The 11,263-nt window shown below is 43.3% G+C and overlaps 4 protein-coding genes across 4 annotated transcripts; 3 read left to right on the plus strand and 1 right to left on the minus strand.

Moving 5' to 3' along the window:
- Window positions 1–12: 12 nt before the first annotated feature.
- PHALS_11695 (ibr domain containing protein) lies at window positions 13–1,255 on the minus strand (the record flags this gene model as incomplete). The annotated part of the gene is made up of 6 exons (XM_024727102.1): window positions 13–26; window positions 109–127; window positions 204–719; window positions 787–902; window positions 963–1,016; window positions 1,081–1,255. 6 exons carry the CDS (start codon window positions 1,253–1,255, stop codon window positions 13–15), a joined length of 894 nt encoding a protein of 297 aa, XP_024577713.1.
- Window positions 1,256–1,350: 95 nt separating this feature from the next.
- Window positions 1,351–2,526, plus strand: PHALS_11696 (Uncharacterized conserved protein; the record flags this gene model as incomplete). The annotated part of the gene is made up of 1 exon (XM_024727104.1): window positions 1,351–2,526. One exon carries the CDS (start codon window positions 1,351–1,353, stop codon window positions 2,524–2,526), a length of 1,176 nt encoding a protein of 391 aa, XP_024577714.1.
- A 1,091-nt stretch (window positions 2,527–3,617) lies between these two features.
- On the plus strand, window positions 3,618–4,997 carry PHALS_11697 (atypical rio protein kinase; the record flags this gene model as incomplete). Its single annotated transcript, XM_024727105.1, has 1 exon — window positions 3,618–4,997. The coding sequence occupies one exon, from the start codon at window positions 3,618–3,620 to the stop codon at window positions 4,995–4,997; it is 1,380 nt and encodes a 459-aa protein (XP_024577715.1).
- A 2,316-nt stretch (window positions 4,998–7,313) lies between these two features.
- PHALS_11698 (sestrin-like protein) lies at window positions 7,314–9,836 on the plus strand (the record flags this gene model as incomplete). The annotated part of the gene is made up of 6 exons (XM_024727106.1): window positions 7,314–7,319; window positions 7,384–7,410; window positions 7,485–9,164; window positions 9,460–9,501; window positions 9,575–9,637; window positions 9,717–9,836. 6 exons carry the CDS (start codon window positions 7,314–7,316, stop codon window positions 9,834–9,836), a joined length of 1,938 nt encoding a protein of 645 aa, XP_024577716.1.
- Window positions 9,837–11,263: the final 1,427 nt, after the last annotated feature.

Raw genomic sequence — 11,263 nt, forward strand, 5'->3', positions numbered from 1 at the left:
TAATTGTGTCCGTCAAAGAGACTGAGCTGCGAAGTAAAATGAGAGCTGTTAGAAAAGCAGTACACTCGTGACAGGTACGTCGTATGTATCACATATGACAAAACTTACTAGTAACAATCTGTGCGTGCTACAAAAATATTCTCAAAGTAAGAAATGTCAATATTTCGTCAGCGGACATGATCAAGTTCATTCATAGCTCTCACTGTACGGTGAGCACAGTGCACAATGGCGCAAAAAACGATGTAGCCGCCCACGAATGCATAGAATCCATATACAGATATCACAGTCACAATAAGTACAATGGCTGCGTAGCCCAATGTACGCTGCATTTGACGACCCCACGGAGATGAAGCTCCGACAAACGGCAAATCATAGCAAGCATAATGACTCGCATCCCACTTACTTTCACAGACCCAGCAGAATTCATAGCGGCACTGGGTGCACGTCATGTGGTTGCAGCCCTCGTTCTTCCAAATTCGCATATGGCAGTGTGGACACGATCGTAAAGCCTTGTGCTTACCCACTGAATCTTCCCATGCCAAATACGACTTGTCGTCCTCTATACCACGGCAAAACCAAAATCGATGCGCATAGTTTCGACAACGAAAGCAGCCAACCGTTTGGCACTTCGGACACGTAAAATCATTCGCGCTTTCACAAATAATAAGCTCGTCGCAGCCGGGTCGTGGACACCATCGCGCGCTAGGATTTTTTTCATCCTATCAGAAACAACATCTTCGAGTCACACTCATTTCCACCGTCAATCAAAATCGAGTTACATCGTACACGTTTGCGCTTCAACACCGATCGATATATTGACGTTTCCTCGCTACCAACAATGCGTTTTATATCCTCCTCTTTAACACTTAACTTACAATCTAATACCGGACACACTAGTTCATCTGTTTCAATATTTTAGTCAGCAATGAATATGTTTCATCAAAGCTTGCAAGGACTTGTACCTTCATCAACTTGTCGAGTCTTAATCTTCATTTTAATGTATTTTCGAATGCAATCTGAAGAGATCACATATTATTGTTAGTGTCAAAAAACTGAGTCATAGAATAAACAACTCTTTACCGGCGCAGAAGCGATGACGACAACGCAATTTCGCATGCGCCTCGTCAGCTTCATTCTCCACATCACGTAAGGCCAAAATTGGGACAACATTCAAACAGATTGGGCACATGTCAGGCGCCACGAATGTCGCCACAAGGCGCCTGTACCCACGTACGAAACCGCGTAGTATTGTCATCTGCAAATATGAAAAAATAGCTTTTTATCGATTGATGAATCAAATCTTGAGATGATTTGATTAAAAACTGTCAGAAAAAAAGAAACCTAACGGTCATGACGTTGATGTCGTGGGTTCCCTGGACGCTACTGATAGCGCTATTGCCGACCAATGCGACTGAGTTGCTACAAGATGATGCACAGCGCCAGCATTTCCACGAGGAGCTAATGCGAGTTACTAAAGTTTATTCGAAAATGCTACTGTTTTGGGCTTATCGCGCCACTCAGATCTTCGCCGCGATCTCGTTTCTCTTTATCATGGCATCGCTTTTCTACGCAGTGCTTTATTTCCTTGTCATTCCGTCTAGATTTCACGAACAGGATATCTTTTTTCACTACGGCGTGCACCACAAGGATATGAATAAGTACATGACTTTCATGCCTACTGTACCAAAGGCGTCGCTTAATTTGCTGGACCCGAATCACCAATGGCAGTCACTCATCTCGACACACAAGAAAACTACACAGCCGGTTTTAGTCCCTGGCGTGAAGTATGACGTAATTGTGGAGCTAATTGTGCCTGAGTCACGAACCAATGTGGACGTTGGTATGTTTATGGTGTCGACTACGCTTTTTAATGATCAGGAAAAGGAGCTTGCTACAAGCGCTCGACCTGTGACGCTGCACGATATGCCGCTGCCTGTGCGCTGGCTTAAATTGGCATTTTGGGTTGTGCCGTACACTTTAGGCTTCTCAGAGCCAGCTCAAACGCTGCGCGTGACAATGATCAATGGATATGAAGAAAGCGTCGAGTTTCCGCTGACGCGTGTGGACATTGAGCTGAACACGCCAGAGCTGCAGGTGTACTCAGCCAAGCTTACAGTGATTGCACAGCTGACAGGTCTTCGTTATCTGATGTATCATTGGGCAGTACCGACAGCGCTGCTGTTCATTTTGAACATCGTATTTTTGGAGTCGCTGGCGCTAGTGATTCTGTACGCGGTGTATGCAATTCCACAGCTGAGCGAAGAAGCAATCGTTGATTCTGCAGTGCTGGAAGTCACAGCTGCCGATGCGCGTGAAAAGGCAAAGAATTTGTTTGAGACGGAATTGCCGACCGAAACAGACGTCATGACTGCCGAAAAGATCGAGACGCTTATTGGTGACAGGTCATTTTCCTCAGCTGATGTAGGAGAGCCTCTGATGACGACTGAAAATACTACCGAAAATTCTGACAATACGCATGAGGACAAGGTGGAAGTGAAGATGGAGCCTGCTGTTAATTCGATGTAAGTGAAGCGGTGCTTGTCATTTGCAATTTGTATTTTTTAAAATGGAGCAAAAAAATATTTGGGTGTCAAGTGGTTGAGTTGTATTGAACCGAGTTTTGAACATAGCGTGAATCTGCATAAATACAATTGCGAAAAAAATGAAAGCAGGGATCAAAGTTACCGGAATAAGTCAGTGCAATAGAAGACTACATTTAGCAATACTTAATACTCGTGATTGCAAAGATTTCTGTGTGAACGCTACAGATAAGTCCCAAAGTTCTACACGTTCTATATAGTATAATCTAACATTAGTCGATGGCAGTCAATAATTATCGACTACAAGTACAAGAGGCTTTCACTCATGCGCTTCTGAAAAGTTTCAAATAAACCTTGAATCAAAGGCGATATCCAAAAGTATAGCAGCACAGCGGATCGATCAGCTTAATATATTGCTGATCAAGTACGTCAAAGAATTGCTGAGATGACTATTTCTGTCAGAATAACAATAAATGCACAACGCTGTTGGGTGGCATATCACAAGTAGCACTAAAACCGTCACAGAGCTTTTGAGTGCCTCAATTTTTTCACGGTGCATGAAAACTGTCTAAAGTGAGCTCGTGAGTCCACTTTAATTGAAATCTGAAGACAGAAATAATTAATTGAAGCCATCAATCAATGCCGTTGAGATCGTGACAAAACCAGCGCTAAATAGTCATCGCTATGGAATCCGGTCAAATTATCTTGAAAGCTTTGCAAGAAAACGTTGATCAGCAAAACAATTGGTTCATCGGTAGTTTCGAGCTGTTTGATCAAATTGAGTTTTTGTTATCAGATTGAAAAGTATACTCGCAGTAAACAGCCAAACACAATGATAAAGCGGTATAATCAACCCTGCACAGCTCTGAAGTGACCAATCCGATTACTTTCAAAATTAGACAGCATATTATTTGGTGATGGGTGCTTACAAACGAAGAATCTGCGACGTGTGGCAAAATAACTGGAGAATGTATATCTGCGTCATTTCTGAATTCGCCACGTTAATTATCATAAGTTTGCACGCCGTTTATCAATATGACAAGCACGTGTCCGTGGAGAATTGTTGAGTCTGAACATATGAAGGCACAGCCAAGAATGCAGGATCTCATGGACGAGGCACTGGCCCAAAGTCTATACGAGGATGAGGTTGATGCTTTTCAACGGGATCTGAATCCCGAGTATCGGAGTAGCGTTTTTAGCAATCTAGAGCGAAGCAAGGAGAAGCGCGATCAGGACCGCAGCAAGAATCTACTGAATGCCGACAGTTTTGACATGTTGGTGGAGGCGTCGGGTGAGGGCGCAGTTGTCCCCTCTGTGCTTAAGCGCACACCTGCTGGTGCCGTGGAGCTGACTCGTGCTCGCGTAAGCGGCTCTTTATCTATGGAAGACGCAGCATATGGCGCTGGTACTGGCAAAGGTTTTAACTCGTTTAGGGAAAGTCAAAGACGCCAGGTGAAGAGCCAGAAAAAGGGTTTTGGCTCTGGCCGAGTAGAGACTGAGAGTCACGCCACGACGGATGGCGTCATGGACGAGCGTACTACGTTGATCTTGCAGAAGATGATTAACCGGGGCGAGCTAGATGAAGTCCATGGCTGCGTCCAGAGTGGCAAAGAAGCACATGTGTACTTTGCTATGGGCACTGATGAAGTCACCATGCAACCTATTGAGTTAGCTGTCAAGATCTTTCGCACGACACTAAATGAGTTTAGCAATCGTCACGAGTACGTAACGGGAGACCGACGATTTGATCTAAATTTTCAAAAGAAGGATGTCCGACGACAGCTTAAAGCTTGGACAGAGAAGGAATATCGCAATTTGTGCCGTGCTGCTAAGTACAATATTCGCGCCCCAGCTCCTATCGTTTGTAAAGAACACGTTTTGGTGATGCAATTTATAGGTACTGATGGATGGCCTGAGCCAACACTAAAAGATGTGCAGGCAGACATGTCCAGAAAGCAGCAAGCCCGCGCGTACGCTGACGTGTTACAAGCTACGCGAGTTCTATATCAATGTGCACACTTAGTTCACGGTGATTTGAGCGAGTACAATATTCTTTATTCCCAGCGTGAAAAGCGCATTTGGCTTATCGACTTTGGACAGGCAGTTGATCGCTCTCATCCTGAAACTGAGAAGTTGTTGCGAAGAGATTTGCACACTATAAATCGTTTTTTTCAACGCGGTGACCTGCTAGATGCAACAGCCGATGAGATTGGATTGTTGTCCGATGAAACGGCATATGATTACGTTATTAGCGAAACGCCAAATGATGTGGTGGCCGAGTTTCCAGTGCTAGCTGCGCTTTTAGAGGAGCTTTCTGCTTATACGAAAGAAGTAACAGTGAAAGAGGATACAATAGTGGATCATAATGATGAGGAAGATTCTGTACAGGACAAAGCATGCAAGCCTTTAGCCGATGAGATACCGAAAATTACTGAAAAACAGACATTGTCAGTATAGACTAGCCAAAGGGATTAATTTTGAGGTGATGGATAAGGCAAGAGATTCCTTTTGTTAATTCTGAATTACGGCAAAACTCGTTCTCTAAATCCACTTTGCAAATATCACAATGATCTTAATGACAAAGTGCGCTCTGCTTCATCTTTGCCACAAACTTCTATTGTGCTCATAAAAACGTCCAATTCGTAATGAAGGAGCTAAGCGTGGCTTCCACCTATTTTAAAAATTGACGGCTCGCTTCTTTACTCATACAAATGACACCATGAATAGATACCATATCGGTTTCCCTCTCGTGACGAATGATAAAAGCGCACAGACGTCTGCCTCTTTGTAATCGCCTGAGCGACACGAGTCTTGCCTCTAAGCCTATCGACACAAGGTGTCAGAAGCTGAGCTATTGTAGTCTTATTCGTTGGAGATAAGCTTCCAATTGATTGGTTTATATTAATGCTCGAATGAACATAGAAATTGTATATTTGTCAGTAATGAAAAGCAGTGAGCGTAATTGAAATAAATATAAGTTTATATGAATATGAGCGTGCAGGTACCAACGCGTTCTCTGTTTTCGACTGAGGTTTTATCACTTGCTACTGCAAGTTGCTAAGATAGTGAGGTCATTATTAACAGTTTGGTACGACAGAGCGGCATCGTGCCATCGCCGAGCACGCGATGGACGTTGTCGTGCGTTGTGAGCATTGTTTACCGGAGCTACACAGTCCCGTTGCTTGAAGCTGCCTGTTGTACAGGCAGCGGCTATTACCCTCTAAATCTTCTGATGGCCTGTTTCTTCTTGAAGTAGAAAAGTTTTCGTACCTCTGACGTTTTTTTGCGAGACTTCAACCACTCGAAATTTACAACTTGCTTTATTATTCGAATTCTTGCCCTCTAGAATATCATGACACTGCTTCCAGTTGAAGCGGTAGTTCCAGCAAATCCCGCAAACGAGAGATCATTAAACCATCAAAACGAAGCAGGGGTTGTTCAACTGAAGGACATATCATTGGCTGAATACAGCTATATTGGCGTCAATGTATGAATGGCAAGTATCCTACGAATCTTCTAGACTCCAAAAAAACAAGAGTCATTATGGTGATAAAAATGGGAATGTACATTACTAGCCCGTGGCTGAGTCTCGTTACAAGTTCAAGCAAGAAGATTCTGAGAATGGCGATGAGTATACGGTTATAAGGTTCGGACAGGAAAATAACGATGTCGAGACAAGAATCAGTGGTCTAAGTTGCTCATAAATTTGCTTATCACTTAGTTTGAGGCAGCAAACGCTTTATAAGGCAAAAACAATTCTCCCAATTTTCTCTCAGTTTACTGAATTACCCACCCCCTTTCGCGGAAGGTCATTTTTTGGAACTTCGTAATCATTTTTTTTAATTATCCAATGACATTGGCTCTTAAAACATAGATAGGACATCAACCTATTGATTGCTTATAATCGATTATGGAGCTTTAAACAAGCCTCAGGAATTGAGCAAAACCTACACTTTATTGAAAGTAGAAAAAAAAATTTGGCTTGAACATTTATTTTGATCAATTATGCAATTTTTTAAAAAATGCTGAATGTACAATGTACTAAAATGCATGATACCTTACTTTACATGCTCAAGCAGACCACCATGCCTAAGTAAGGTCTGCAGCAATGGGATGAAACGGTCGACTCACATAAATGACAATATAGTATTTTACGTCAGAATAGTATATAATTTAAGTCTGGCACTAGTCTAATACAGATTTAAATATACGTCGCAACAAGGAGAATTGTATCAGCACGCTTAGTTTACACAAATGTCTTAGCTTAACATGTCGCGTAACCGACTGGCCCCTTCCTTGAGCCAATGAGCAAGACAAAGCGCGTAATGTAGAGAGTAGTACACACACTTCTGTTCGTCGACAGCGTTGTACTTGCAGCAAGATATTAATACGCACCGCGCTGTCGCGAATTTTAGCGGAATAGAGATTCCAGCTGCCTTCGATTTAATTTCAACGTCGTTGTCGCCTCCACACCATGCTTTTTCATACTTCGTGTCCAGAATAAGTAAAGTGTAAGTCACGCATTCTACCGTACCCTACTGCGCGATCTTTTCCACCTGATAAAAAAATTTCCATGGCTTGAATGCTTGAACTATTATTGTTTTGACATGTGATACAATCGACATTTCGCGTCGGTGAAACGAAGACAACGGTGCAGATACTTCACGACTTCTGACTATCCATCGCCACTACCGTTCGCCACTTCGGGATGTGGCGCCAGAGCGGCTCACTCCTTCTAAAGGCAGACGAGACAAGTAAAAACTTGCATCAACTATGTGTGTAGGTACAGACACATCACTCATTGGACAGAAACTCTGATTTAACTGTTTTGATTGGTCAAAAGTCGCTTAAGCGATCCGCTCATTCATCAGTGTGTCCATTCCACAAATTGAGCTTTGCCTAAAAGGGTTTCACAGCAGAACTATTTCAAGTCTTTGCATGCAGTCACTCTCATTCGCCGAAGCCGCCCGTCGCGTTGGCGTTAAGCGCGATGTCTTTTTTCGACGTGTCCTTGTTTCGGATGCTGATGTGCAGCAGCAGATGCTCGCACGCATTTCGGATGACTTACAGCAGCTACTCGATCAGGATGATGCCACTCTTTTGACCGACTATTTTCCTACAGCGCTGCGTTTAACGCTAGACGCACCCTTTCCGGCCATCCGCGAGGCACTTGCAAAGATTGTTAATGTGGTTGAGCAAAAGTACCCTGAAGCACGGGAGTTGCGCGCTCAACAGTTGCAAGTGTCGCACTTTTTTAATAATGGCGATGCGCCAGAGGACGCCATTCCTTGCGTGGACACAGACGATGACAATTTACGTACACTCTTTCAGCAAGCATTTTTGCGCACTGGTCGTGTGACGCATCTTACCCAAATTCTAGCTTGGCATCGCAGCTATCTCGCACTTTTTGATCGCAGTTTGGCCGCCACGATGACACGGGATGGAACACTCCCGCTTCAGTGGCGCAGCTATATTGCCGTTATTGGTGCAAGTGAGCTTCGATGTCACTACCTGGCCGATCTGGAGCAATACAACTTTATAGTAAATAACGGGGACGGCGAGTGGATCAAGGGACTAGATTATGTGCCGCCCAAGCTCTTTCGACTCCACGAGTTGAGCTCGCTGCTAGCTCATCGACCTTGGCTCCTTTCTGCCGACCATGTGGCGGAACTTTTGCGCTCGGATCAGGATGACTCTTGGTCTGTTTCGGAGCTTGTACATGCCATTATTGTGCTCTGTCAGGCGCACTCCATAGCTTGTATTGCACTTGGAGTAGGCTGTGCAGAGGAAGTGGACCTTGCAGTTTTTGGACAGTTTGGATATGCTCTAGAAGTCGAGACAGCTTCTACTGAGGCATTAGACAACCAGGAAGGCGTTGACGCTAGTAGCTGTAACAGCGTTGATTTGTCGACGATTGACCGTGATGACGATATACTATTAAAGAGGCTGAAGAAGAATAGCGGGTTGGACAGTGACACGGCAGACGAAGAGGAAGAAACTGGAGAGGAACAGGAGAATGACGACTTGAATGACGATGACAGTTACGGCGCTGGCGACGGCTTTGAAGTTGCTGTGGATGAAGCGGATTATGGACTGAATGCAGCGACCGCAAACCGAAGAAAAGATACATTATGGCGGTTCTGTGGTGGAAGTGTCATGCGCTACAGCGACTTTGACGTACGGTCACAGGAGTATGAGGTGTTACATACAGAAGATTTTAGCTGGGACGAGCATTGTTTTTCACTTGTTAAACGGTATTTCCCTGGTGAAGCGGGTCAGATTCTGGAAGATTTGTTTAATTTGACAAGCAAGCTCACGTACGACTACTTTGGCACGCAAAAAGAAGAATGTGTCGACACGAGTCCGTATCGGGATGCTGTGTGGTACTATGTACATCGTATTTTTGGTATCTGCCACGACGACTACGACTACCGCCAAGTTAACACATATTTGAACCGACCAACCAAGATTTTTTTACGAAAAGTGGCATGTATGCCCTGGAAAGTGCGTCAAGAAGACTTTGCCCACTTTGATCGCACATTGAGTCCCTCTGAAAAGTGTCATGTAATTCTTCTGGTTGCTGAAGCACGTAAACAGGCTGGATTGATGTATGGCCTTCGTGCTGTTATGAATCACATGCGCTGAGGAGATTTGCGTCGTCATTCACTTTTGTGTCTCTGTAGCCAATCAATGCGTTTTAGGCCCAGTTTGCATGTTATATTCGAGTGATGTCCAAAGCTTTGGACTGTCAGCTTACTGTCTCAGGTGCCTTCGCTCGTGTCGGGTCCTGAACAGTATCAAGTTCTTCCTTCGATGCATTAGACGCATCGAGTATATATGATACCACAATGCTTTTTTTTGAACAGGGCAGTACAATGATGAATGAACTTATTGAAGAGAAACTCGCCCCAAGCTTTAGCTAGGCGAAAGACGAATTGATCAGCATAAAACGTTAATAAATGTAAGGTATCGTTATAGTGTTTGACTGCCAAGATGTCCAACAAAATGTGATATTTGTCTACTCAATAAGGCAGCTGCTTGCTTCTCTAGGCTATAAAGATTATGTTTTGCCACTTTTACTCAAAGAGCTCCCGTTGGTGAGTGTTTTCTTCTGAACCATTGTGAAATGATCAGCATTTGCACCTCATGCTGTTTTCACTGAATTGCCGTTTGAAGTACAAGGTCAAAGCATGGAAGTCAGCATGTTTGCATCCTGCGCTTTTATTTATTCAGTTTATCGTCTCTAGTCACCCTATTCGTATACTCGAATCGGAGAAATACAGGGCACATGCATGAAAAACATTTATAGAATATTTTCTATGTAGAAGGTGAAGGCGTTGTTGGATCGGCGACTTTAAAGCGCCAAGTGATCCGTTATCGAGAATGCTGCGCGTGTGTCAGTTCTTGGCAAATGAACATTGGAAAAGAACATAACTTATCATCCAGATAAAATACCAAGTCTTGAGTCGTCTTTCGCTTCTGTTTTGAGAAGCTGTTGACGCATAGATGCCGACTTGAAGTGTTATAGCGCTTGTCGATTGGCAAATAGATGAAGAATCTTTATCCGCGGTTGACAATCACTGGCCCGGTTAGAAATTTTTTGCTGTCGGATGTCATTTGGTGATACGTTTAGCTTTTTAGCTGGCAAACTCGAACACAACCGATCCTTGTTCGTAAAAATGACATCTGGAAGTGTTGTTTATTCAATATGATCCGCGTACGCTCATGTGGTAAGTAATCTCCTTCCGATGCTCGCGTCTGGAATGCAGGCATTTACGATGTGCATCATTGCAATATGATTTTGAGGTTCCATGATATTTAGACTTCGTCGTCCATCGATACAACGTGGCGTCTGAAAAAAATACGCATTGAGCCAGAAGAACGTACGCACGAAATTTCACTATAAACACTCCGTGCGATTGAGGCCGAATTTACATTTTAAAGTTATGTTTCGCTCTGAGATTTTTTTGCGTGCGTTTGCATGACATAAGAGTAAAAGAGTAAACTACTGAAAAGAAGGCGAAATTTTAATATTTTGAAATTTTATATGTGCAATAAAATTTTATATGTGCAATAAAATTTTGTCTGCGCGGGAAACCTACATGATTACGTTGCCAGAGTACACAAACACTATTTCTTAGCGCTCCAAACGCTTCAAACCTTTGAAGTGCAATAATTAGTATAAATTCCATGTGGCAAGCATGAAATTCTCGAAGCTCTGTCGTCAAATATCAGAGCGGGATAGGGGTATGCAAACGTATGGACATCGCAAAATTTTCGCTGGAGTGCATAGAACAGTTAAATGTTGATTGGCTGGATATTGACAATCTCTTGGCAGCAAGCATTGTCCACTGCTTCGCCTGTTTAAAATTTTGTCGCCATGGAAAGACTGATTACATCATCGGGTAACAGAGTACGTACACCATACATTTCTTACAAAAAACAATATATTGTACAATTGTGCAAAACTCAATTTCGATTCTGTGTAATTGTGACTATTCTGTGGACCGAAGCTGAAGGGTATCGGTAACGGGGTTACACGTACCCTGGTAACAGGGGTGTGTGTCACACTAGATGTGCATGGTGTGACTGCACCCAAACAAGAATAAGAAAGTGGCTAGGTAGCCAGTAGTTATGCATGTATTTAGATTTTACTACCGTACTACACAAAAAAAACACCTGACCTACTTTTGAAAGGTGATTTTGTTAATATTAAAGGTGGT

This window comes from Plasmopara halstedii, assembly GCF_900000015.1.
Source record: "Plasmopara halstedii genome assembly, contig: Scaffold_555, whole genome shotgun sequence".
Lineage (NCBI taxonomy): Eukaryota > Oomycota > Peronosporomycetes > Peronosporales > Peronosporaceae > Plasmopara > Plasmopara halstedii.